Genomic DNA, 26,147 nt, shown 5'->3' with positions numbered 1-26,147 from the left:
AATAATAAAAAATAAAATCCAGCATTCCGTTTTCGTGAGAGGCATTCCGGAATACGGAAGGGTAAGGAAGGGATGTCCCAATCTTTGAATATACAGTGAAGCCAAGTGGTCGTTTTACAACGCATAATTTTATTTGATTAGGACATTATTGAATTTTATATATATTTTCTTCTGGATATTGGGTTGTTATGCACATTAGAATTATTATCCGTAACAGTGTTTTCCTTTTTTGTGGCAAGAAAGTCTTCATTTAACAAATATTAGGCAAAAAATGACAGACAAGGAAACATACAATGATTAAAGTTGAAATTGGCTTTGAAGACAGTATGTCAAAGTAGTATGAACACAGAAATTGTAAAAATATAAAACAACTAGCACGTAATGTTTGTATTTATCTAAAGTTCCGTTTGATAATCATTTCGTTTTTAGCTTTTCAATTTTCAAAGAGTGAAAAATGAAAGCAAAAAATTGAAAATAAAATAATTATCAAACGGTCCCTAATGAAATCAAGAGAGTTAAGTTAAATTTATTACTTATTCTCTTCTTGTGGACGCGGAATGATAATTAAGTTTCTCACAAACTCAAGTTCAAACCTCTTATTCTAATTTGATCAACTATATCCGATCAAATGATCAAAGAACTGTTCATGAAGAAGAAGAAGGTCCCAGCCAATTTGTTTTATAAGGAAGCACTTAGTCCTGACCTTATTCAAATTTAAAGGGGCTTCAAATTAAAAGGAAGTCCTGAATTCGAAACGGACATTGTTCTGATTTCCCTACCAAGGTAGTGGAAGAGCTTGCTAAAAAGCTCCTCGCAACGAGATGAGTAGGGTGCTTGTCTTCGTGCTCACCAACTGGAGAATCTTGTTTCTCTTTTAATTGATCAACCTCTAATCGAGATCTAGGTTCTCAAAAGAAAGGTATTGAAAGTGTGCCTGCCTCAAAAACTTTATCCCCGTAACCACTGTTTTTCTAGATAAATGTCTTTACTTCACAACCTTACTACACAAAAAAGTTTTTTTGTATTGTAAGAGAGAGTTTTACACAATATCAATTATGATAGACCTATTTATATACTTGAGCTAAGCATACTTAATTACAAAGTAATCTAATTAATCCTGACTAATTCTTAATTAAACTTAACAACTCACAATAGATATCTAAATACTAGTTAATCTACATGTGAGAATCAATTGCCCTCGTTATCTCAACTGAGGTAACTCGATTAAATTGGTCAATGATGCACATAGACGGATTAGAAACCCTTGGTGAGTGCATCTGCAGTTTTCTCTGAAGTAGAAATATATTGAATAATCAGATCTCTTCTTTGAACATTTTCTTTGACAAATGATAGCCAAACAATCATTCAATTATGAAGCCAGATTTACGCGCAATTTTTACACACACACCCTCAAACACAAATATCAATTGTTGACAACTTCTAACGGTGGTACGTTTATTCTCTCTTTCTCTCGAGCCATTCCGTAGCACCAAAACTGAAAACAACACTCGGAACAAATACATGTTAAATGCAATCTAGACTCCGTCCAAATTTTGACACCAACACTCCATCTTTGCATGTGTGCACGTATTATATTATTGGCAGTAACTTGTCCCATATAATATGTCGAACATATTAATTAATAGAGTTATGGTGATTATAGGTGGTGGCATGGTATTGAATCTTGGGTCAATGAGTTGAGCAGTATTCATCCGACATTCATATTTCTTCTTCGAGAGTAGGTTGACATATATAGCTGTTATGGCCTCCTAACACATGCTTTATATGTATATAAGCCGTTATATTTAGCCTGATTTGAGTTTCAAATGGTAATATATACTTTTGATTTGATTTAGATAAAAATGAACAATATGCACTAGTCAACTCTTGAAGGCCGTTTCTACATAAAGACCAAACACACAACGTAGAATTTCTGAGTGCATACACAAATGTTGTTAATCAACTGACTTATAAATTTGTAATTGATTTTAAATGGCAAATTTTATATTTTATATTTTTGTTGATAAAATTTTGTTTTATTTTTTTTGTTAATTAAAATTATATGTTTTATTTTATTTTTAAACGGCAAGATTTTGAGTTACTTTAAGACCCTCATTACAATGATGTTGTCCATATATCAAATTATTTCGTGGATGGATTTCACTTGATTGTCTACTGCTTCATATCGTGTGCTTGGAGTAGAAGTTTTTATTTTTTATTACTTTTTTTGGAGCTTTCATGTAACATCCCACATCGACCAATGGAGAGGGGGTGATGTGCCTTATATGTACATGCCCACCTCCATATAGCACGAGACCTTTTGGGAACTCACTGGCTTCGGGTTCCATCGAAACTTCGAAGTTAAGCGAGTTCAGGCAAGAGCAATCATAGGATGGGTGACCCTTGGGAAATTCTCATGTGAGTTTCCATAAACAAAACTGTGAGGGCATGGCTGGGGCCCAAAGCGGACAATATCGTGCTACGGCAGAGTCGCGACTGGGATGTGACAGAATGGTATCAAAGCCACTCTGCCTTGTGGTGAAAGTGTGCCGACGAGGATGTCGGGCCCCTAAGGGGGGTGGATTGTAACATCCCACATCTACCAATGGAAAGGGGGTTATGTACCTTATATGTACATGCCCACCTCCATATAGCACGAGGCCTTTTGGGAACTCATTGGCTTCGGGTTCCATCAGAATTCCGAAGTTAAGCGAGTTTGGGTAAGAGCAATCTTATGATGGGTGACCTCTGAGAAGTTCTCATGTGAGTTTCCAGAAACAAAACCGTGAGGGCATGGCCGGGGCCCAAAACAGACAATATCGTGCTACGACAGAGTCGCGACTGGGATGTGACAGAATTGTGACAACCCATTCCTAAATTTACGTTTTTATTTATTTTAATCAAGGGAATTGACGGAAATTCCCTAGGGGGCAAAACCTAATTTTTCGAGGACGTATTTGATCCTCGTATATTTTGTCATGTTTCTTGACATATTTGGATAGAGCTCGACCTCACGAACGCATAGGCACAAACCATTCTTGAAATGGAGTTATTAATGAGTGAAGTGGAGCGCAAAATAGATAATTTACCATTTAAAAGGCTCCAAAAAATCTGGGTAATGGGATGAGCCACATGTGTGGCTGAGATTGAAAATGGAAGTGAGAGATAGACGGTTGGGATGACAAGGAGAGAAGAGAAAGGAGAGAAATGAGGAATGTAACCGGCCAATGAGGAAGAAAGGAAATGAGGGAAGGGAGAAGGAGATAACCGGCCAAACCCGGTTTCTCCACTCGACCTGCCAACTTGACCTGCTCATATCTTCTTCATATGAACTCTGTTTTGGGTGTTCTTGGTGTCCATAGAAAGCCCTTGATGAGCCCTACATCCCTGTAGTGTTAGATTTCCCAATTTCTTTCCCATTTTTCCAGTTCAAAGCCACAAAGCCCATGACCTTTCTGGCTGCTTTAATCTTTTTCCGATGGCTCCGGTGAGCTTCACCACCGATGACCACCACCAAAAGAATTCTCTCAACTCCAGGAGTAAGTTTCAAGCCTTGGATGAGGCATCGGAGTTTGTTTTGGTGACGAATCAATAACTACCCAAATCAAGGGTTTCCAGAGGGTTCGGGTCAATTTGGAGCCTTTGCCGGCCAAATTAGACTTGGCCACAGGTATAAAACTTGCTCTACTCATTGAGATCTTCATTCTTGTAAATTTGGAAATTTTTGAAAATAGTTGAATTTTTCGGCAAGTTAGGGCGGCCAACCGCCACCTATGGCTGCGCATGGGCCAAGGCGTCCCCAGACCTTTCTAGGCTAAATTTGATACTTCAATCCCATATGTGAAGTCCAATTGACGAAATTCCGTCGTTTGAACTTAGTTCCATTAAGGCCATTAAGGTCTGCCACTTAATTCTAGCAATCGGCAGAGATCCGACCCTTGGATCGTAATGAAATTTTAGTATGATGTTCTAGAAGCATAATGTGGATCTTTGGAAGTTATGGATCAGAAATCCAAGGTACGGATCTTCTGGATTGAGTTACGTAGGATTGTGGACCCTATTGTCGACCTTTGACCGACGGTTGACTTTTGGTAAATGAGTTTCAAATCATTCTAGAACATTATTGGGGATGTATTTTATGTAAGTTACATGTTCTATCGATAAGAATTTTGAGACATTATTTGATAATTGTTATAGGCGACGATAGTTTGTGATGCCTCGATATTTGTGCTAGGGAATTGTAGAGTGGACTTCAGGTGAGTAGGTTTTTTCCTCTTTATAGTATATATATGATTGATCTTTCCACAAATTCTTTTAAATTGATTTATGCATTTTATGCCATGTCATATATATATTTTAAAATATTATGATATGGTCGACTTTTAGATTACATCATGGCATATCCATATGCATATTATCTGCATATAATTGTTGTGAATGCTTTGAAGTGTTAAGGTGAACGCGGGATGCGCATGTAAGTTCATGTGAGTTTATGGTGTTATTTGAAATGATTGAGTTATGGCATGACTATATTTTAGTTAACTTCGACACTGTCGTATAGGTTGCAATAATTGGCAACTTCGACATTGTCGTACAAGTTGCAATCATAGGCAACTCCGACATTGTCGTACATGTTGCAATAATAGGCAACACCGACACTGTCGTACATGTTGCAATCACAGGCAACTCCGACACTGTCGTACAGGTTGAAATAATAGGTAACTCCAATACTGTCACACAGGTTGCAATAATAGGCAACTCCGACACTGTCGTACAGGTTGCCTATGAGTCATACAAGTTGCATTAGGCAACTCTGACTCGTGTGTCAGTATAGATTGATGAACACCTGATTTTATTATGCTGCTACTGATATGTAGTGATTTGGAATATTTCCTGGATTTACTGTTGATTTACATTTGATTTCATACTTATACGTAGTATGATTTTTTGGAAACTATACAAGTTTTACAGCAAGGGGTTATAACGTTTTCAAAAAGTTTTTATTAAAACTTTATTTTCAGGGCCACTCACTCTTATTTTTTTGCCTTTCCAGGTTTTAATAGCTGAGTTTTCTTATCGATAAGGATTTGTGGCAAATCTTGGTATTGGAGATTACCTTCGATGGTATGATTCTCAATCCACTCTACTGTACTTTACTTATGCTCTAAAGTCACGTGTGAAATGAGTTCATTCCAGCTCACAACGCATTCTTGTATTTAGGCACTTTTAGGTTTAAATTCATTCACATTTTCCACCTCATTACACTTTATGGCTTCATCACCTTCCAGAGGTCGGCCATCACAACTCGATTCGGAGTCTTAGTGGACAATCTGGGTTGGGATATGTCATTTCATGAAAAGGACTTGGGCTAAGTTTATTTTAACAAAAAGCCACGCTATAACTTTACTTAATGAAAAAAACTTAAATTTTAATGAAAATAAAACAATTTTAATATAAAATTTAAAAATAAAAAAAAAAACCTGACGCACGAACACTGTTTATGAAACTGAACAATACTACATTGTTTATGAAACTTAATGATACTACACTATTTATGAAATTGAAAACTATTTATAAAACTGACTGGTACTACACTATTTAAACTAAATGGTATTATACTATTTGTGAAACTGAACAGTACTATAATATTTATGAAATTGAACAATATTGCACTATTTATTGGTCCAGATTCATAAATAGTGCTTAGTTCTTGGTTCACTTTCATAAATAATGCCTAGTTATTGGGTCTTGTTAGTGTATAGTAATTGATGCAGTTTCATAAATAGTGTGACAACCTGTCTCTAATTCTACGATTTTATAAATTTTAAAAGTGTGAATTGACGAAAATGCTCCTAGAGGCAAAGATTTTGACTACCTTTGACCATTGTTTAGAGAGACTATGACTCATTCTTTTAGCGTGTTTGCATAGTACGCAACGATATGAACGCGTAGGCGCAAGCGGAATCAAATTTGGTGTTACGAAAAAAATTTTACGAAACTTCGAACGTGAAGAATGTTTTAGTAATTTCGCATTTACGGGAGATAATTTTTATTCATGTTTTGTCTTTTTGTGGTTTGTGTTGTGTGCCATGTGGGACCCACGCCCCATTCCTTCACCTTTCTCCCGTATTTCCCTCTCATATATCCATCTTTTTTTTTGTCATCCCATCTCGTTTCTTTCTCTTCTGTTGCATTATCTCTCTCTTTCAAACTCTCTATCTTTTCTCACCTATGCAAATACCGAGCCGTCGAGCTCCCTCACCTCACACTCTCCTATCCTTCTCTTTCCCATCCCAAATCCTAGAAATTATAAACTCTGCTCACTACACATCAGTAACTTGGACAATGACACCACCATCTACGGGTCTTCTCCTTCATCCCTCATCTTCTGCTTTCCCCGAGTCTAGGAACCACCACCAATGCTTATTTTCTAGCAAACTCCCAGTAGCTCCACCACGGTGAGCCTCGACACCACCCCCAACCTTAAACCTTTCTTATTTTGAACCCCTAATATTATTTTTAACATTAAAATAATGATTGGGGGGAGGTGATTTAGTGCATAAAACAAGTCAGGGAAGATTTCCCTAGATTTTTGGAAGGAACCAACCATGGTCATTGAGCCACTTTCTGACCACTTTTTAGGCGAACTCCGACCATGACATGACCTCAAATGGGTTTAGATTTATTCCTCACATTTCTAGCTTTACTTTGGTTTTTAAATCATTGAAAATGACTAAGATTTGAGCTCGTTAAGAGCTTTGGAAGTCGGACTAAAAACCTGCAAAACTGTAGGAACTTGCGAGGAAGGCGAGTATAGTCGTACTAGCAGGCGCATGGCGTGCGTAGACCTGTAAGGATGGTCGGCATGTACGATGCGTGGCTGCCAGTTCAGCTACCTTGTGGTGGTGCGTGCGGTGGGCCGTGGAGGAACCCGAGGTCCCTCATTCTCGACGTGCCAAACCTGAATCCGCCGTCCATTTTTCGAAATTTGACTATTTTAAAATAGTTCATTTATTAGCCGTACTTTGTACAAAAACGCATTTTTACGTTAGTACATTACATATTTACGTAAATGGTTTCGTTTCTAGGTGAAATGCATCGCAAGGATCTTCGATACCTGCAAGGTGGGTTCGACTGGACGACATGAATTGCGAGTGGGTATTTTCTTTGAATATATACATATATTTGCTTAGTTTCCATATACACATCTAATAATGAATTTTCTATATGATTGCCATAATTAAATTAATGTTTATAGGAAATGATGTAATGATGAGAATTAGGAAATCATTATAAATCTCATTGGATGCCTTAGTTAATTTACGACTATAAATAATATTATGTTGACTAGAATTATCGATTCACTGTGGCATGACTATATTTATTTTATCTGCTCGTCGTTTGCTGCACCGGTGTTAGTACTCGTCCGGGCTAGGGCCAGTATTTCACGTGTATGTTCACATCGCACCGTACACTCACTTTGGATTCATTGTAGGTGCCCTGTCCTAGATTGCTATAGGCAATTAGGACTCGTATGTGACGCACATAGAGCCAGTCTTCACATGATTGTAGTACTAGAGCGTAAATCATAATTACACCCAGTCCTGTTCATGCCAGAATACCATTGCATGAACTCGTGTGTCAGCATATGTCGATGAGCACTCGATGGGAAATGTTTATTTCTATGAGATATTGTGATTACTAGAAGTTATATGCCTATTTACGAATTTTGTGACATATTGAATTCTTTAGATATTGCAGGCTACGATAAGTATTTTCTTACTATACGTAATATGTATATTTTGGAAACTATACTTGTTTTACGGTAAGGGGTTATTATGTTTTCAAAAAGGTTTTTACAAAGCTTTATTTTTAGGCCCACTCACCCTTATTTTTCGCCCCTCCAAGTTTTAGTGTTGAGCTTTTGTGTTGACTAGGATTCTTGGCAAATCTTGGTATAGGTAGTTACCTTCGACAATATAATTCTTATCCTACTTTACTATACTTTACTTATGTTCTGACATCACGTGTGAAATGGGTTCATTCCCGCTCACTAGTGCACTCTTATATTTAGGCACTTTTAGGTTTGAATTTATTCACATTTCCCACATCACTACACTTTATGGCTTCGTCACCCTCCGGGTGTCGCTCGTCACAGCTCGATTCAGAGTCCAGGTGGGCATTCCGGATCGGGGTGTGTCAAATAATGTTCATTCTTAGTCCAGTTTCATAAATAATGTCTAGTTATTGGTCCACTTTTATATATAATGTCAAGTTCTTTGTCATGTTTCATAAATATTGCCTAGTTTTTTGTTTAGTTTCATAAATACTGTCTCTTTAGGGTGTGTTTGTTGCACTGGACTATTTCGGACTGGACTAGCTTCAGGGACTAAGTCAGACTGGCTTAGACTAGATTAAGCTGGATTAACTTAGTGAAACATTTGATGCAGTTTGGGTATATTTTAAAATGACCATGAGGTTTTTAATTTTTAATTTTTAATTTTTAATTTTTCACCCTAAATTATAAATTGTATCAACTTTTACCTTTGATCTAATTGATTGTTTGATCATTATTAATTTGATGGCAAGTCAACGTGAGATTCATATATGGGCAAACATATAAGTTACATTTGCACTACATTGACAACGATAATTCATCAATCTAAGGGAGGATTGGACGTTCAAAGTGACAAAATGTCTAAATTGAAACAATTTCAAAACCTAAAGGTGCAAAATGAGAAAGTTAAAACTTCATGGCCCATTTTGAAAGCGAAATGAAACCTAAAGGATGTATAATATAGTTAGCTCTGGTGACGAATGCAGAAAGGGATAAAAGGGGTCACTTGACCCTTTGAGCGTTGAAATCTCTCTCATTGAAGCTGCATAGTGATATCTTAGAGTCCCCTAAAAATGCCCTCCGTCTGACAAAATGACTCAGTGTGCTACCTCTTGCGAGTTGGCTACGGTCATGCATGCTAGATGTTGTGCGATGCCTACCTCATTTACTTGAGCGAAAACAGAACCCCATTCCCTCTGATCTTCGGCCCTGCATGTCTGATGAACCCAAGATTTTAGTATTTGAAGAGGAGGAGGTGGTTGTAGAGGTGGCAATTTCAGTATTCAAATAATTGGCACATATTTCTTGCAGAGAAGTATCGTCTGAAGTTAAAATAATAATTTATTATTTAATTAACTCAACGTTCATATTTGATTATGTTGATATTGATTTGATTTATTGGACAAGTTAGTTTTGTTCATATATATATATATATATATATATATATATATGGATTTTTATTTTGAGACTTTTTCATACAACCTCTCAGAGATAAAAAAATAAAAAATTTAAAAAAATTTTAAAAAAATTAAAAAATTTAAATAAAAAAAAAATAATAATAATCATGGATCCGCCTCTAATAATTTATAGAGGCTAACTGTTCTAGCAGGACACTTGTCTATTTAAGGGATTGTGGGCTTGAAGCTTTAAACCTAAAGGGCTCGTTCTCCAGCATTGACTTTATCTTCATTGCAGTCAATTCATGCATGCTAGAGAACCAGTCCTCTCACTCGTGCTGACATCTTTAAAACTTAGTTGAAATTTTTAACCTTCAATCCTTTAAAATATAGAACAATCTATAGGCTAAATTTCAAGTTTAGATGTCAGGTTCCATATCCCACTGTCACTGGTCGTATACTTTGTTCTTCCAGCGCGAAACTGTATTCCAGTCAATATGTGAGCCTACTCTCAATGAAACGGCAATATCACCCCACATGCATCATGCATGCATAAACTTACCATGATATTGACCAAAACCCACAATTTTAATAGGAAAATTTCAAAACCAATCATCTGGTGCCAATGGTATACAACATTAAATAGGATATGCACCAAACTTAGTTGGCCAACTACTTCTGCAAGGTTTGTATGAATGTATATGGAAATTTGTTCTACTTGTACTAGTTGGTTAATAGTATTTGACATTTTCAGAAGTCCCCGACTACCTCTTAGATCGTTGTATAAAAACATAATAGAGAGAGACGGAATCACGAGTATATTTAATGAGACACTGGGGGGAGCAGGGTAGAAGAAATTAAAGGATGATAAATAATAAAATGGAAGAGGACTCATCATCAACAACATCAAAAGAGAAGATATTGGATGTTTACAATAAGAAACCATGCCGCAATTTCTTTGAAGAAGCAGTGAGGGCAATTTTCAGGTGTTTGGGTGTTGAGGCTTCTTCTTCAGCTGCAGAAACCTCGGTGATTAATCTCTCTCTCTCTCTCTCATATACATATATATATATATATAATATGTGTGCATTTTGGTAATACTCTCATGTTGTATATTTGCATGCAGCGCGGAATCGTATGTGCGGAAGATCCACCTATAAGCACAGGGAGTGGAGGTCAAATTAATTGATCAACTCTTAATTACCACAAGCCTGCATGATACGGAGTATGGACAATCTTGAAGCCAGAGTTTTCATTCATGTTTGTCAAAAGTTCTGTTTTTTACAAATTACAACAGTGAGGAGAAGTAGTCCATTATATCATGTCTGTAATATAGATCGGACCAACAATGCAAGAAATGATACAATAGAATTAAGCATTTTCTTTTCATATAAAAAAATGCCAGTCATGTCACCAAATTTAGTTTTTCTCTTATTCAAATAAATTAGAAGTTCTTTTTGTGAGAAATATTTATATCAAAATACAAAATAATACAAACTAAAAAGAATTTAAAAGTTCCTCCTCCATTGCACATGCATGCGAACAGTTGCTAGTTAAATCAATAAATTAAACCACATCAAAATTGACCGAGTTCCGACAACCCAAACGATACATGAAGAAGGCGGTCCGTTAACATATGCTTGAGCCAGATTTATAATAAGACAAAACTGGACATTCCATCCCAAAAACAAAGTTCATCTTCATGTAAGATGTTTCATACATAATCCTTGAGGTCCCTCTACAACTAAAGAGTTCCAAGTACATATGTAGAACAGATAAGAAATATGATTGAAGATCAGCTCAACAAGTTCCAAAATAGAAAAATCTTGTGTAAAATCGGACCCCAAGCTCATAACCAATTCCATGATATATATGTCGTATCAAAGAGGACAACTAGACGAATGCAACCCACTTCTTTCCTATGGCCTATAACCATCTTTAGATATTCCAATGCAAAATATGTAAAACAAGTGTTTTATGTTTTCAGATTATTTTTTGAATTATGTTAATTTCGTTATTTGCTTCCGATTGGGGTGCCTAGTGATGTTAGGGTTGTTTAATTAGGTATAAAAGGGCGATATTAGCGTTGCTTCTTGGATGTTATTCATATTTTGTATCCAATAAGGGTTGAGGTATTTCCTTTGAGCTTGTTACGATGCCGTCAGTAAGCGTCTAGCTATACTGAAGAGGAAGCTCTCCTTGAGTATCTATACAGAAGCTTATATTTTCCCACTCAAGTTCTAACCCAGGAACTCTCGAAATAGAAACCGCTTACTGTGAATCTACTAACCCAGACATGTAAATTTTTGTAATTCCAACTTCCACGCTGAATTATTGCTCGGTAAACATGAATTAATCATGTCTTAATCCATGGTATTTGAGATCAGTGTTTTTAAATTTTTGTGTTATATAAGTGACATGTCGTAAGTGTTTTATCTAAATTATGAATGCAACAAATTAAAATGAGTACTCTAAGGTTTCATTTAGTCTATAAAACTGGATTGTATTAGAATAAATAATTCGCGATGAAGAAATGAAAAAAAGTTATGTTTAACTTGAAAGTAGAAGATGAATTACTTACTAAAGACACTTATCATTTCCAATTCCCTCCCCTTCAAAATGATAAAAGAAAAAGAACACATATCCTTTATATCTAATCCCTCCAATCGTTCCCAATCTGGCCAATCCGATGACGTAACATACGTGGCCTACACACCGACGCAAATTAGTGGATTAATCAAAGAAAATCTCAGTTTAACATGAGATTAGGTGACAAAAGACAAGTAGATATGTCCGTACAAAGGTATATTCCTTTGACAACATACATAGTCCAAGAGTTAGTAGTGTAGCTGTTATGGCTATTTATAAATTTACTACCTAATACAGGGGTGCTAAATTGGCAGTTATGGTGTTGGCCGTCATTCAGAATGCAAAGGCTAAGTTATGGTGACAATGACCTTTCTTCTTTGCACTACACTACAGATTGAAAATGTTATCAGATGTCGAGTTTGGATGTTCAATTTGTCATTTATCAATTCACAAATGATGATGATGATGTTTCGGATTAGAAGCTCTACCCCTTCCATTGATAATAAAAGGTGCAACAGTATTCGTTTTCCTAATTGCCTCTTATATTTCTAATGTCTTGTAGTATCTTTCTTCTTTACTTGGCTTAAAATTCTTAAGACTTGGAAGTCCCTCACCTGAACATAACTTTAGAGCATTAAAGATTTAAGTTGAGCTATCAAACATATTTTTCCCAAGAGTAAACAAGTTTTATATAAACATACTGAACCGATTCCAGATGATTAATTTGGACATGACTATTCACTATGTTGAAAGCATATTGAAGGAATAAATAGATGACAATTTTCATGTGGAAAAATTAGGTTCACATCCTTTCTTTTGTTACTCTATTGATTAAAATCCTATTCATTTTGAATTTTTGATCAAGATCCTTGGGTATTAATTGTCACATCCCGCCTTCCCTCGCAGTGATATTGTCCGCTTTGGCATTCTCGATCGTGGTGGAACCCGGCGCACCGGTCCGACCCCACAACGAGCTACCGCACGGTTTTGTTTCTGTAAGCCGCAGCTCCAAAAGGCCTCACTGAAAGGTACATGCAGGCATGGACATATAAGGCCCAGGCTCAACCCTCAAGTCGTCGATGTGGGATCTTACAATCCACCCCCCTTAGGGAGCCCGACGTCCTCGTCGGCACACCGCGCGAGCCTGAGTCTGGCTCTGATACCAAATTGTCACATCCCGCCTTCCCTCGCAGTGATATTGTCCGCTTTGGCATTCTCGATCGTGGTGGAACCCGGCGCACCGGTCCGACCCCACAACGAGCTACCGCACGGTTTTGTTTCTGTAAGCCGCAGCTCCAAAAGGCCTCACTGAAAGGTACATGCAGGCATGGACATATAAGGCCCGGGCTCAACCCTCAAGTCGTCGATGTGGGATCTTACATTAATAACATCATTAATTATTTGAATAATAAAATATTTTTATTTTTAAATATATTCCTTTAGTGCTAAAAATGTTACAATTAGTATAATTATATTTATGGCTAAATTTTTTATCGTATATTTTTATTTTTAGTTTGAACCTATTTTTAATTTGCAAATTTTTTTTTAATTTGTACCAATTTTCTTTTCATTTTTAATTTGTACCCATATATTAGTTTCTTTTTGTGCCCATATTTTTTAAAGTTTTATTTGTGTTTGTACCCATGTGTATACTGACACACCCCGACCCAGAAAGTCCACTTGGACCCTGAATCGAACTGTGCTGGCCGACACCTGGAAGGTGACGAAGCCATAAAATGTGATAGTGTACAAAAAGTGAATAAATTTGAATCTAAAAGTGTCTAAGTACCAGAGTGCGTTACGAGTGGGAGCGAACCCATTTCACACGCGATGTCAGAGCATAAGTAAGGTACAGTAGTATGGGTAAGAATCATACCCTCAAAAATATCCATTAATACTAAGATTCACCACAGATTGTTGTCGATACAAACTCAGCAGCTAAAACCTGGAGGGCACCAAACAGAAGGTGTGAGTAAGCAATAAAACCAAGCTTCCCAAAGTTATTACCTCTCTAAAAGTAATGCCCTAATGTAAAACCCGTATCGTTTTCCATAAGACAGTACAACATATATACATATATCCAAACCATACTCAGAAATGACCAAAACCACGGTTTGCCATTAACTCCACCATACATTAATAAGTAGGCCAAATGAACTAAATCAATACAAAGTGATATATCAGTCAGAGTCATCTAAAATGACATGTACAACTTATCCGTATCTCATCAATCATGGCTAGCATATAAGTCGGAGTCACCTCTAGTGACCTGTACGACTTATCCATATCTTATCAATCCTGGCTAGCATATAAGTCGGAGTCACCTCTAATGACCTGTACAACTTATCCATATCTCATCAATCCTGGCTAGCATATAAGTCGGAGTCACCTCTAGTGACCTGTACGACTTATCCATATCTCATCAATCCTGGCTAGCATATAAGTCGGAGTCACCTCTAGTGACCTGTACGACTTATCCATATCTCATCAATCCTGGCTAGCATATAAGTCGGAGTCACCTATAGTGACCTGTACGACTTATCCATATCTCATCAATCCTGGCTAGCATATAGCTCAATAAGTATACCTGCACACGAGTCGGAACCACCTAAAGTGGTCTGTACGACAGGACTGGGTGTAAATAAATAAGCTCAAGTGCTACGATCACGTGAAGACTGGGCGAATAATCGCGGGTCACCTACGAGTCGGAACCACCTAAAGTGGTCTGTACGACAGGACTGTGCACCTACCTTGAATCCAAGGTGAGCATAAGGTGCGGGAGGTGAACATCACGTGAAGGACTGTGCCCTGGCCACGGGCGGGAGCACTAATACCGGGGTGCAGGTTTATGAGCTCTCAATGCATCTCAATATAACATGTGCAACTCATGGCAACCAGTACGACAATATCGAAGTTGCCTAACACATAACTGTAGTCATGCTATAACGCAATCGATTCAACTAGTACCATAAACTCACCTGAACTTACCTGGGTGTCCTGAGTTCACCTTTGCACTTGAAAGCATTCCCAATAATTATATGCAAGTAATATACATATTGATATACTATGATGCAATCTAATACTCAACCATGTCGTAGCATGTTCAATTATAAACAATACAGTGAGAAGTGTACAATCAATAACGCATTACTCCCAAACTACTTATTTTCAGGGATAATTATCCATGACGACCCAATTAACACTAATTTAGCTAACTAATTCATAAAACTAAAACTTGCATTTACCAATTTCCTTCGCCTTACTCAATTTCCCAAGCAAGGCTTTGGTCTCAAATATTTTATGGCTGCATCTAACGTCTCGTTAGACTGCCTACGTACCCTAAATAGGGATCAAGCCATTCGTAGTTCATATCGTACTTCAAGCATTCACAATAATTATATATGAAAGTAATATACCTAATCAATTTAAAAGTGTCGATAGAACTCTCAATAATATGTACGATAAAAAGGAAAAGATCCACTTACTTGGAGTCCACGCTATGATTCTCTAGCGCACACATCGAGGCGTCCTGAATGATTGGTCCCTGTGACCAATTATCAAATCACATCTCAGAACTCTTATCCGAAGAGTACGTAATTCACATAAAACACAACCTCAACGACATTCTAAAATAGTTTGATACCCATTGACCACAAGTCAACCGTCGATCTTTGATCGACGGTAGGGTTTACAACCCTGTATAACTTGACCCGGAAGATCCGCATATCAGATTTCCAATCCGCAACTCCCAACGATCCACAATATGTTTCAAGAATAACATACTAAAATTTCATTACGATCCAACGATCAGATCTCCGCCAATTGCCTAAAACAAGTGGCCATGAACATTTATTTTACTAACTTACAAATCCAATTTAGGAAGATCCGTAAGTCGGATTCCCGATCTGTAAATTCCTATAATCTTTAAATATTACGTATTATAATATATCCCATTTTGGTGACGATCCAACGGTCGGATCATCGATTCACATTTTCATCAAGTAACGTATCGTAACGAATTTAGGTTCCAACTATCAACCTACGTCATTCAAATGACAAAACTGAATTCAAGACATTTGACATAGCCTAAAAATAGCATTGGCGGCCCACTGGCCACGCGCCGCCGCGGGTGGCGGTCGGCCGCCCCGACTCGCCGGAAAATCCAACTATTTCCAAAAATTCTCAAACTTCACAGAAATGAAGATCTCAGTGAGTGGAGCAACTTTCATACCTGCCACGAAGTCCAAAAGTGGACGGAAGATGGTCAATTTTGCCCACGAAGCCGGCGGATGCCTAAAACTTCCCGACGTCGATTCGTCGTCTACGGTGGTCCAACGGGGTCAAGGTTGGTTGGGTTTTGCTCCTGGGATGATGGGCTACAAAGCCCAAGTGGTGGCATCGGCCATTGCTTTGCCGATTGGCCGGAAAATCGAAAAGGGTGGCCGGTGCACCATTGATTTTCGTCAACTTTCGTGGCCTCAAACCGCCTCATACCATGGTCAATCAAGGTGGTTCTTGGGTGGGTTTTGTAGAGGGGAATGAGAGCTTCAAGATGGTGGTGGTGGCATCGAAAAACTCCACCGGAGTTGGCCGGAATCGGCCTTGGAAGATGGTCTCGTGGTGGCGCGGGTATGGGTGCACGGGAAGCTCTTTTTCCTTTTTTTTTTTTTTTTTTTTTTTTTTTTTTTTCCCTCCCTCCGTTTCTGATTTTGGGCTTCCCCCACAAAGTGGGGGTTTAATTTAAATACACACTAAATCTTGAATAACCAATTTCGAACGTCCGTAACTATACCGTTATAATCCGGACGCGCAAACGGCTTTCGCCTATACGTTCGTACCAAAGAGTACTACGAGGATATGCTTAAAGAATAAGTCCCACATCTCTCAAGTCGATGGTCAACGGAAGTCAAAGTCCTTGCCTCTAGGGCAATTTAGTAAATTCGCACTTTTAAAATAAAATAAAAACGTAAAATTTGGAACGGGTTGTCACATATACCGTCACGTGACATTGTATATTTAATCAATGATAGAAATGACATTGTATATTTAATCAATGATAGAAAAATTACATATGGTATATTTATGTTTTATGCCTAAACTTTGTATCATATATTTATATTTTTAGTTTGTACCCAATTTTAATTTGCAACATTTTTTTTTAATTTCTAGTATTTTCTTTTTAGTTTTATTTTGTACCCATGTATTAATTTCTTTTAGCGCCTATATTTTTAAAAATTCATTTGTACTCATAATTTTTATTTTTTTATCTGTACCCTAATTTATTTATAATGTACCCATTCTTCTTTATTAATGTACCACTTTGTTATATGTGAAATGTACCAATTTTTTTAACACTATGGATATATTCTTTTGCCATTTATTATTTCTTATTTTTACATAGTTTTTATCCATTTATTCAATCAAAATGTTTAAATTTTTTTATTGTAACCGTTTCTAATAGTATTATAATGAGGGATTTAAAATTTATAGGATTATAAATCTCATAAAATATCAAACAATTAATGTCAAAACTATAAAAATATAAATATTAATAGTAATATAATGAGGTGTACACAATCAAGGAACCTTGACCAAACTTTGAATTCTATTAAGGTTTTAATTAAAGAATGTTAAGGATCAGGGACCGCATCCAAAGTATCTATTTTCATATTTTGCCAAAGCTGAAGCTTGTTCATGAGGAAAATATATCCCTACTTTTTTTTAGCAAAAGAATTAAAAAAATCCACAAAAATAGTAGGATTAAGGGACATTTATTTTTCTTTCATGGTTAACCTTCAACTTGAACAAAATAAGGAAATTGTCATTTATTTTTTTTCTTCCAAAAGTGATGTGGTGTCATTGAAGTATTGGACTATCGAAGGAATAAAATAAATATTTAAACAGGTAAGCATCGTCATATTCTACGTTTGTTTTGGTCAAATATTAATTAGCAGATATACATGTTTGCAAAGGAAGTCAAATTACATTAATTGTGGTTCATCAAACGAAGCATGAAATATTTATCCCATTTATGAGAAGCAAGTTCTAATGCACTTGGATGTTATGCAAAAAATAAGACAAAATGGTCAGAATTGAAAGGGATGGTACTATTTATACATTTCTTTGATCTTTTACATACTTTTTTTTAATTTTTAACCGTTCAATTGAATAAATCGAATAAAATCAAAGTATACAAATCATCAAAAGAGTGTGAGAAATGAAAAAATAAGTGTAAATACCACCACCCAACTTGAAAATGATGGCACCCAATGGAGTCACTCCAGTCAGTCCAGTGGCACATAGCTGCCCCTAAAAGCATCTCTTATAGAGTAGGCAAATGAATAGCCAAATTTTTTTTTGATGAAGCTCTAATAGAGTAGTCAATTTATAATAAAGTATTCTACGTGTAGGCAAAACTAGATCTCACATCTCTATTTATAATAAAGTATTGTATGTGTGAGGAAGAAGACAAAAGTAAAAAAGATCAGTAAATATCAAGGATGAATGAAAATAATAAAATAGAATTTTACTTACGTGGTTCACGCAACATGACACATCAGCCATAATAGTACAATTTTGCATATCATGTTTGCTTACATCATTGCAAATGGTCTAAATCATATCCGATGGAGATTTTTGAGAAAGAAAAGTTGAACTCGAGATGTAGTAGATTAAGAAGAAAAAAACTATTTACGAAGACAATCCGACATTTTTATATAACGAGTACACTATTATTAATGTGTTTTGGGTCACTAAATAAAGATCATGAAAAGTAAATTTAGAGTTTTAACGCAGTTAACTTGTTGCATGTAAGTTAAGTTTTTTTCGTGTAATTGAAGAGAAAAGAGAAAGGGCAATTGTGTACATTTATGAAAACAGGAAAGAGCAGAGTTATTAAAGCGATATCTGGGGGGAGAGCGGAACCATTTAAGAGGGTAGTTAAAGTAAGTAGGTGAAGCTGGTTCAAAGACTCAAAGGAAGAAGAAGAAGACGAAGATATTTGTTGAAATGGAGTACTCACAGTCAAGCAAAGTATTAGCTGATGATGAGGAGGAGTTGATGGAGAAGAGAAGTTACCGTATATTTCCATGCCACTTCCTTGAAGAAGCAGTCAGGGCTTTCTTCAAGTGTTTGGGTATTGAGACTAAATATCAGGAGGACAAAGAAAACCCCAAGAAAGCTACTCCTGCTTCAACCCCAGAACAGAATGATGCAGATCCATCACTTCCGACGACGGAGGACGATCCTCCATCTTCATCAGCTACAACAGGAACCACAGTTAGTCTCTCTCTCTCCCTCTCTCTCTCTCTCACATACATATTCTTTAGACATGGTTGTTTGTACTTGTTTATTTTATTTGAAGGATTAACTCCAGAGCGGAATTTGAACTTGAGACATCTTTCGACATTAGAGAGAGAAATACCACTACACTGGGTCTGAATTATAGAGATCAAGTTATGGTAATGAACAAAATATGGTGTTTTTTTTTCCGTGCAGGACGAAGTTGCTGCAAATACAACGACAAATTTGAGGGCTCGTGCAAGACCAGGACTAAGCACAGGGGTAGGTGGGAGAATTAATTCACTAAATAATTAACCTCAGTTCATCTTGTTTATACACCCCCTATATCTTCTGTGGAGATATCTATGGTTAACAAGTCTGTTAATTAAATATCTATGTATATAGGTAATCTCCTGCGTTTTTTTAGTTCCTTTTCCTCTCTGTTTTTTTTTTTTTTTTTTTTTTTTTTTTTTGTTTGTTTGTTTTTAAGTTTGTATGAGATATTGCATCGTGTGATTGTGTTAAATGAAAGGAAACTCTTTCTGACGAAAATTCAGCATATGCTGTAGAGTGACATGCAAAAATATGGGAAAAAGATTCTCGCTAAGGATCCTAGAGATCCCGTAATCACGACCGTTCGTCATACATACATTGTTCGATTATAAATTATTTTGAAAATTTAAAATTTAAAATTAAGTATAAATAGTACTTAATAAAAATTAGCCATACAATATACTATTAACGATTACGATCACGGAATTCCTAAAATCCTCGTATCCTTTTCCTAAAATATGGTCTCAGAAAAGTTAATATGCACCGCCTTGCACGTTTCTGTTAGCAGTTGCATGAATACATTAAAGTTTTTATTTTTCTTATGTTTTTTGTCTTCCTTTCTCTCTGGAAGCCTATCCTCTTGTCTCGTAATCTTTCTTTTTTCTTCTTCACTCTCGAACCTCCCCTTTGCTCTCTCCTTTTCTCGTAGTCTCTCTCTCCTAATCTTTACGAAGTCTCTCGCTCCTTTTCGCCATCATCATCACCAGTAGCTGCTAATCACTGGGGTTTTGTACCCACTGGCTTCCTCAGGCTGAGGCTTCTCCAGCCCATTCGTCCCACCGCCGCTGCCGGAGAGAACCGCAGTCACTATGGCCAACACAGGAGCTGGGTACCCATCTCAGTCCCTCTCAAATTTCCACCATATAAGTCCTCGTTGTTAAACTCGAGGATGAAACGACGGTTTGCCGGGAGGGTTGCGAAGCTGTTTCTCGGAGGCACGATAATTGAACGTGACCTCAGACTACTGGGGCGCTAGGTCAGTCGATTGTTGCTCGTGTGCTTAGGCCATCTCCAACCAAAATTTTTAAACATAATTTCGTCTAGAATTATACCCTAGTAAAAAGTTATTTTTAAATGAACACCATCAGGTTATACTCTTATATTATTTCCAGTCGAATGGCTTAAATATAGTCCATGTAATAATTTATTAATTTTAAGTTTATATTTTAAATTTATTGATTAATTTAATTGAATTATCGCTGAATGTTTTCAAATCTAACATTTAAATTTGAATCAATTAGTACAATTGAGGAGTTAAGTGCCAGGAAAAGGTTAAAAAGAGGTACATTTTCCTAGCCTGATGTCCTTTTGGCCAAATAATAACCTGATGGGCTCTATAAAATTATAGCTGCAACTATTGGTTAGAGAAGATTTTTTAGACAAATCAAGCTATTTTTTGGTTTTGGACTTTAGCCCTCTTTATTACAAATGACCTTACGTCATATCCAACCAAATGAGGGCTGGAGGGCTCCTTTTAGCCATATAACCCTCAAAGAAATTATATTTTAATGAACAGTGTCAAGTCATATTTTATACCATCTCCAATTGAGGAGGCCAGAGGACCATAGGCCAAATATAACCCTGTGACAAAAAAACCATCTCCAATGGATGGGGCCAAAGGGCTATAGGCCAAACGTAATTTATTATTTTAATTGAATTAATATAGTTACTTAAATTAAACTACCATATTAAAATAAGGTTTTCGAACATATTTTGAGTGACATTTGTCGTCAAATGAATAAACCTCCAGGTTTTTTATCATTCTATAATCTCAATTACTTTTTGGATAGGATTTTGAGTGACAAAGTGTTGCTAATGTGAGTAACTCTCCAGATTTCTTGTCGAGATGTAATCTCAATAATTTTTCGGATAGGATTTCGAGTGACACGTGTTGCTAAAGTGAGTAACTCTCCAGATTTCTTGTCAAGATGTAATCTCAATAATTTTTTAGATAGGATTTCGAGTGCCACATGTCGAGATATAATTGGTTATGGAAATTTTAGATAGGATTCTTATCTATGTGGCACTTTTTATCTTTAGCTTCCAATGTTAATAAATAGGCTGGATATTGAGGTATAATTCACATACCTTCATCTTTGCCCTCTCCAATATCTCTTTGAATTTAAGTTTGCAATGAATTTCAACTTTGGATCTTATTCGCATTCCAACTGGGAATCCTTAACCAATTCCGAATTGGAAGATAAATGGGCACATATGGGACGAGAAGATGAGGAGTTGGATGAAGAAGATGAAGCATGACGCAACACAATATATATGGCAGCAATGGCTGGGGTCATGGCGTGTGAGGCAACTAAAGAACAACCTTAATAGGGTGGCTCTGTTACTGGTGTCTCTTAAAACCACAAAATAGAGAGATGGCGCATGAGACTCTGATGAACAACTATTTCAACTCTAACTTGGTGTACACATAAGAGAATTTCAAGCGTCGCTTCCGAATGAGGCGTCATGTCTTCGAGCGTTTACTTCATGATGTCCAACATGTTAATCCATACTTTCGACAGAAGATGGATAGAGCATGTTGCCTTGGTTTCTTACCTCATTAAAAGGTTACTATTGCACTCTAAATGCTGGCCTATGCCTCCCCAGCTAATGCGATGGATGATACATATGGTATGTCTGAGTCTATATGCCTTGATAATCTTGCTGAATTTTGTCACATAGTTGTTCAGATTTACAAAGAAGAGTACCTCCTTGAGCCAAATCAAGCAAATTTGGATTGGCTCATTCGCAAAGTTGAAGACCGTGGCTTTTCGAGCATGATAGGGTCATTAGATTGCATGCATTGGCATTGGAAGAACTATCCCACTGAATGGCAAGGCGGATTTAGTGAAAGATCGAGAAAGTCAACTATTGTGTTAGAGGCGATTGCCTCGTTTAATACATAGATCTAGCATGCTTTCTTTGGAGTCCCAGGATTCCTAAATGACATTACAGTACTCAGATATTCACCCTTCTTCAATAACCTGATGGAGGGTAAATCACCTTAACTTGATTACTACATCAAATGGCGTCAGTACAATATGGAGTATTACTTGGCAGATGACATTTACCCAAAGTGGGTGACATTTGTCCAAGCAATTGCAAACCTTGTAGATGATGCCCAAAGGTGGTTTACCTTACACCAAGAGGTATACCGGAAAGATGTTGAGAAAGTTTTCAGTATTCTACAAGCACGGTGGAAGATCATTAAGGATTTGGCAAGAAGGTGGAATCGAGATAAATTGAACTCCATCATGATGTCGTGCATCTTATTACACAATATGATTATGGAGGATGAGCAAGATGGCTATATTGATGGAGAGTTTGATGATGACCAAAATGATCCAAATAGGTTAAGGAGGGCTCATGCGAAAATATATAATGAGCCTAATTTGTCTTTGGATTCAAGAGCTGATAATGTCTTTTCAAATGAGTACATGAAGTGCCATAAGATGATATGTTCATGTGCCACAAACAAGAACCTACAACAGGATCTTGTTGCACATCTTGGGGCCAAAAGAACCATGGAGTAGGCATTTAAGTTTAATGTTATTAAATGTTTTGTTTAATGTTGTTTAAGTTTGAATGACTCCCTCAAGTAGTACTAGGGTGGAGATTGTGTTATTTAATGTTGTATAATGTTGTTTAATTTAAAGAGCACAATGTAAATATTAAAAATTACAACAACTTCAATTTAAAGATTCAACTACTTCATTTTAAAGACTACAACTTAAATTTAAAGACTACAACTTCAATTTAAAGACTACAAAAACTTAAATTTAAAAACTACAACTTAAATATTAAAGACTACAACAACTTCAATTTAAAGACTATAATCATCATCTTCATCCGCCATTGTAAGAGTATAGTCGGATGTAAACAATTCCCGTCGGGCCATAATTTTCCTCTTTTTCGTATCAAAATATGCCTTACTCATTGAAGTGTCATCCGAAGTGTTCCTTTGCATGTTCCTATCATCCATCTCTTATTGTATTTGTTTTGCCCGTTCTTCGTGCCTGTTGTTCCTTTCTTTTGCAGCAAAGACATTTTGCTCTGCCATTAATCGCAATGAGGATGCCATTTCCTGTTGAAAGGCTAAATCATCCTTTGCCTTACTCTTTTCCTTCAATTTTCGGGCCTTATTTCGTCTTGTAGCCCTAGGTATGGAAGATTCACCCGGAGACAGATTTTCTACCATTGTTTCTTGAATGGTAGGAGATCCTTGTTCATCCCCAATTGCATTTGAGGAAATATTTTCGAATACCGGCGTATGACCAAATCTTTCTTGAGGTGGATCTTGAAATAACACCCACCCTTTACAAATTTCCCAACAACCGTGATGACTAAAAGGTTTTGAGTTGTCCTCCATATACAATTCCTCCGCTTGGCGTACCTAGAAAATATAATTACAAAAATTAAAAGAAATTAATTTCTGAAATTAAATGTAATATAATTAAATATTTAAAATAACTTGTGAAAACACTTACTTCGTTGTAGTAATTGGCTCCGCTTTCATGTCTGCTTCCAACCTTTACCACTGCTTGATGCTGTTTATTCAAACTTGGATGAAGATGTTTTTTCCAACTTGAAGAACAACTCTCATGCATGGTTTTGGGAATTCGATGGAGCGGTGCATTCGTAGAACTTATAACACTTTTTCGATGTACGAGTCAAAACATCTGTACTTGTTTGAGAACTCCCCGTCACACTAACTTCCGAGACCCATCTATAAGCCCTGTAAAGAGCTTCACCTTCTTTTTAGGTCCAAGCCTTACCTTTCATTGCCGATGTGGCCATTTGAAAATTATTGAAAAAATTGAAGGAAATATTATTGGAAGAGGTAAGAGAATAGAATGTGAAGAATTGAAATAAAATGAGATAAGATAGTATGGAATGATGAAAATTATGTGAGAAATGGTGTAGGAATGGCTTAGGTATTTATAGGAAAAAAATTAGATTTTTTTTTTAAATTTGTTCGGAAAAAAAATTCAAATGCAACGATAACCTTGCATTCAAACAATTGGGCCGCCCCAGGGACTGATTGGCTGGCTGCTCTTGGCCAGCCGGTTGGCCTGTTTTCCCATTTGTGCTCCGTTGGGGCCCACAAACCCTTTGGCTTAGCCCTCGGTTGGAGATGGTTTTCGTGTCATTTCGAGTTATTTTTATCCCTATAACCCTTGTTCAGGTCGGTTGGAGATGACCTTAGTCTGGTTGTGGTGAGCCTGCCTATAGTTCGACAAATTTGGCCGGGTTGGAGAGAGCATTTTGGATTTTGGTGGAATGAATTTGCCTAATTGCCAAAGCAATTGGATAGCGTTGGACTTGCTCTTAGTAGAGTAGCAGTGGCTTGATTATCCCAATGAAAACTACACAAAAAGTTTTTGTTAGCTCATTGTTCAGGGTCCAATAAGCCTCCGAAACTCAAAACTATTTGAAAGCCTAAATTTAATGACTAATTATCAACATAATTAATTAATTACTGCTTAGTATTACAATCTAGTAGTATACTTTTTTTATTTGTAAGTGAGGTTTTAGGTTCGATTTTAGTAAAAAATAAATTTTAACCGCATTATTGCTAATCTATTGCTAATCTGTACTCCCTCACCCTTTTATTACAGATAATATCGTTTGTTTAAAAGAATTAATATAATTAATTAAAATTATTTAATGAATCTTATTAATTAATTTCATCATTCTCTTGTAATTTCGAGAATTTATCATTTATAGTCAAAATTTAACTTCTATATCAGTTTTTATTCAATCTTTTAAATATGGCCTAATATTGAAGTTAGTCAATACTTTTCTCATGGGTCTGTGAATGCTTGCCTTCGTTACTTCCTTTTCGTAGCTGCCGACTCTAGCCATGACTATGGTCTGTGGCAGTTCTTTTCTCCTATTTTCTCTGTTGTATATTTCTTTCGTTATCCCTCAGCCTTTGTTTTCCTCTGCCCTTTGGTCTGATAGTCCATTTCTTCCAAACCCTTTTGCATCTGATTTCACTCTTCTCAACCCCAAATCCCTTTCTCCCCTTCCTTCCACTTTCACGTCTTTCATCAATCCACTCCCTTTTCTTTTCAATTGGCTCTGTTCTTCATCGATCTCGCAACTCCGATTGTCACCTAACTTTCTACTTCGCGATTTCTCATGATTCTCTCAAAAGGTGCGTAGAGCGCCGGCTCGAGTGTTCACACCACACCACCTCCTTCCCTCAGTTTGCCTTTGATGGCTCTGTTGTTGGTGGGTTTACTCCCACTGACTTCTTTTATGGTGTGGTGGCGATCGTTGTCGTGCTTGATGCAGTATGGAGCCTTATCTTTCTCAGTTTTTGGGGCTTTGGTTGGCATGATTTCAGATGTATGCTAGAGACATTGGTTTTTTTAGGGTTGGGATGTGGCATTCAGGCGGCGGTGGTTGTTAGAGGCTGCTAGGGTTTCTTTGGTGTGTTTTCTGTTTTGGACTTAGAACTCTGTTTTGGGGGCCTTATTTTAGTGTACTGTGCAGCTCCATATTTTGGTTGTTTGCATATTGTATTTGGACTTGGTCCTCTGTAATTATGTTTTGTTAGTAATGAAGTGACCTTTCACCACCCAAAAAAAAAAAAAAAAAGCACCCTTAAAGTTAAAAACCAAACACCATTTGCAAATGAGCTTTTTTTTCTTGCTCATGCGTAATAGTAAATTCTTTTTATTATTATTATTATTTTTATAAAG

The 26,147-nt window shown here is 36.7% G+C and overlaps 2 protein-coding genes and 1 long non-coding RNA gene across 3 annotated transcripts; 2 read left to right on the top strand and 1 right to left on the bottom strand.

Annotated features, from left to right (window-relative positions):
- Positions 1–13,560: 13,560 nt before the first annotated feature.
- On the bottom strand, positions 13,561–16,523 carry LOC148693387 (uncharacterized). Its single transcript, XR_015952054.1, has 3 exons — positions 16,055–16,523; positions 15,309–15,367; positions 13,561–13,768 (listed from the first exon to the last, which is right to left on the bottom strand). It is a non-coding gene; the product is annotated as an uncharacterized LOC148693387 (long non-coding RNA).
- A 2,217-nt stretch (positions 16,524–18,740) lies between these two features.
- Positions 18,741–19,656, top strand: LOC137727768 (uncharacterized). The gene is made up of 2 exons (XM_068466584.2): positions 18,741–19,101; positions 19,321–19,656. The coding sequence occupies exons 1-2, from the start codon at positions 18,832–18,834 to the stop codon at positions 19,417–19,419; spliced, it is 369 nt and encodes a 122-aa protein (XP_068322685.2). The 5' UTR covers positions 18,741–18,831; the 3' UTR covers positions 19,420–19,656.
- Positions 19,657–22,478: 2,822 nt separating this feature from the next.
- On the top strand, positions 22,479–22,970 carry LOC148693386 (uncharacterized). Its single transcript, XM_088677648.1, has one exon. It carries the CDS (start codon positions 22,479–22,481, stop codon positions 22,968–22,970), a length of 492 nt encoding a protein of 163 aa, XP_088533774.1.
- The last annotated feature ends 3,177 nt before the right edge of the window (positions 22,971–26,147 follow it).

The sequence above is a fragment of the Pyrus communis genome, chromosome 10, assembly GCF_041283825.1.
Source record: "Pyrus communis isolate YQ-2024b chromosome 10, ASM4128382v1, whole genome shotgun sequence".
NCBI classification, from domain to species: Eukaryota; Viridiplantae; Streptophyta; class Magnoliopsida; order Rosales; family Rosaceae; genus Pyrus; species Pyrus communis.
The sequence above is the reverse complement of the archived record's forward strand: the minus strand, read 5'-3'. Positions and strand labels throughout refer to the sequence as shown.

What these genes read in the sequence shown, in the direction of transcription:
- LOC137727768 (XM_068466584.2), top strand. Translation starts at nt 18,832, where the DNA reads ATGGAGTACTCACAGTCAAGCAAAGTATTAGCTGATGATGAGGAGGAG. An exon ending in CAGCTACAACAGGAACCACA is followed by an intron (nt 19,102 to 19,320) that starts GTTAGTCTCTCT and finishes TTTTCCGTGCAG; the next exon opens with GACGAAGTTGCTGCAAATAC.
- LOC148693386 (XM_088677648.1), top strand. Translation starts at nt 22,479, where the DNA reads ATGGAGTATTACTTGGCAGATGACATTTACCCAAAGTGGGTGACATTT.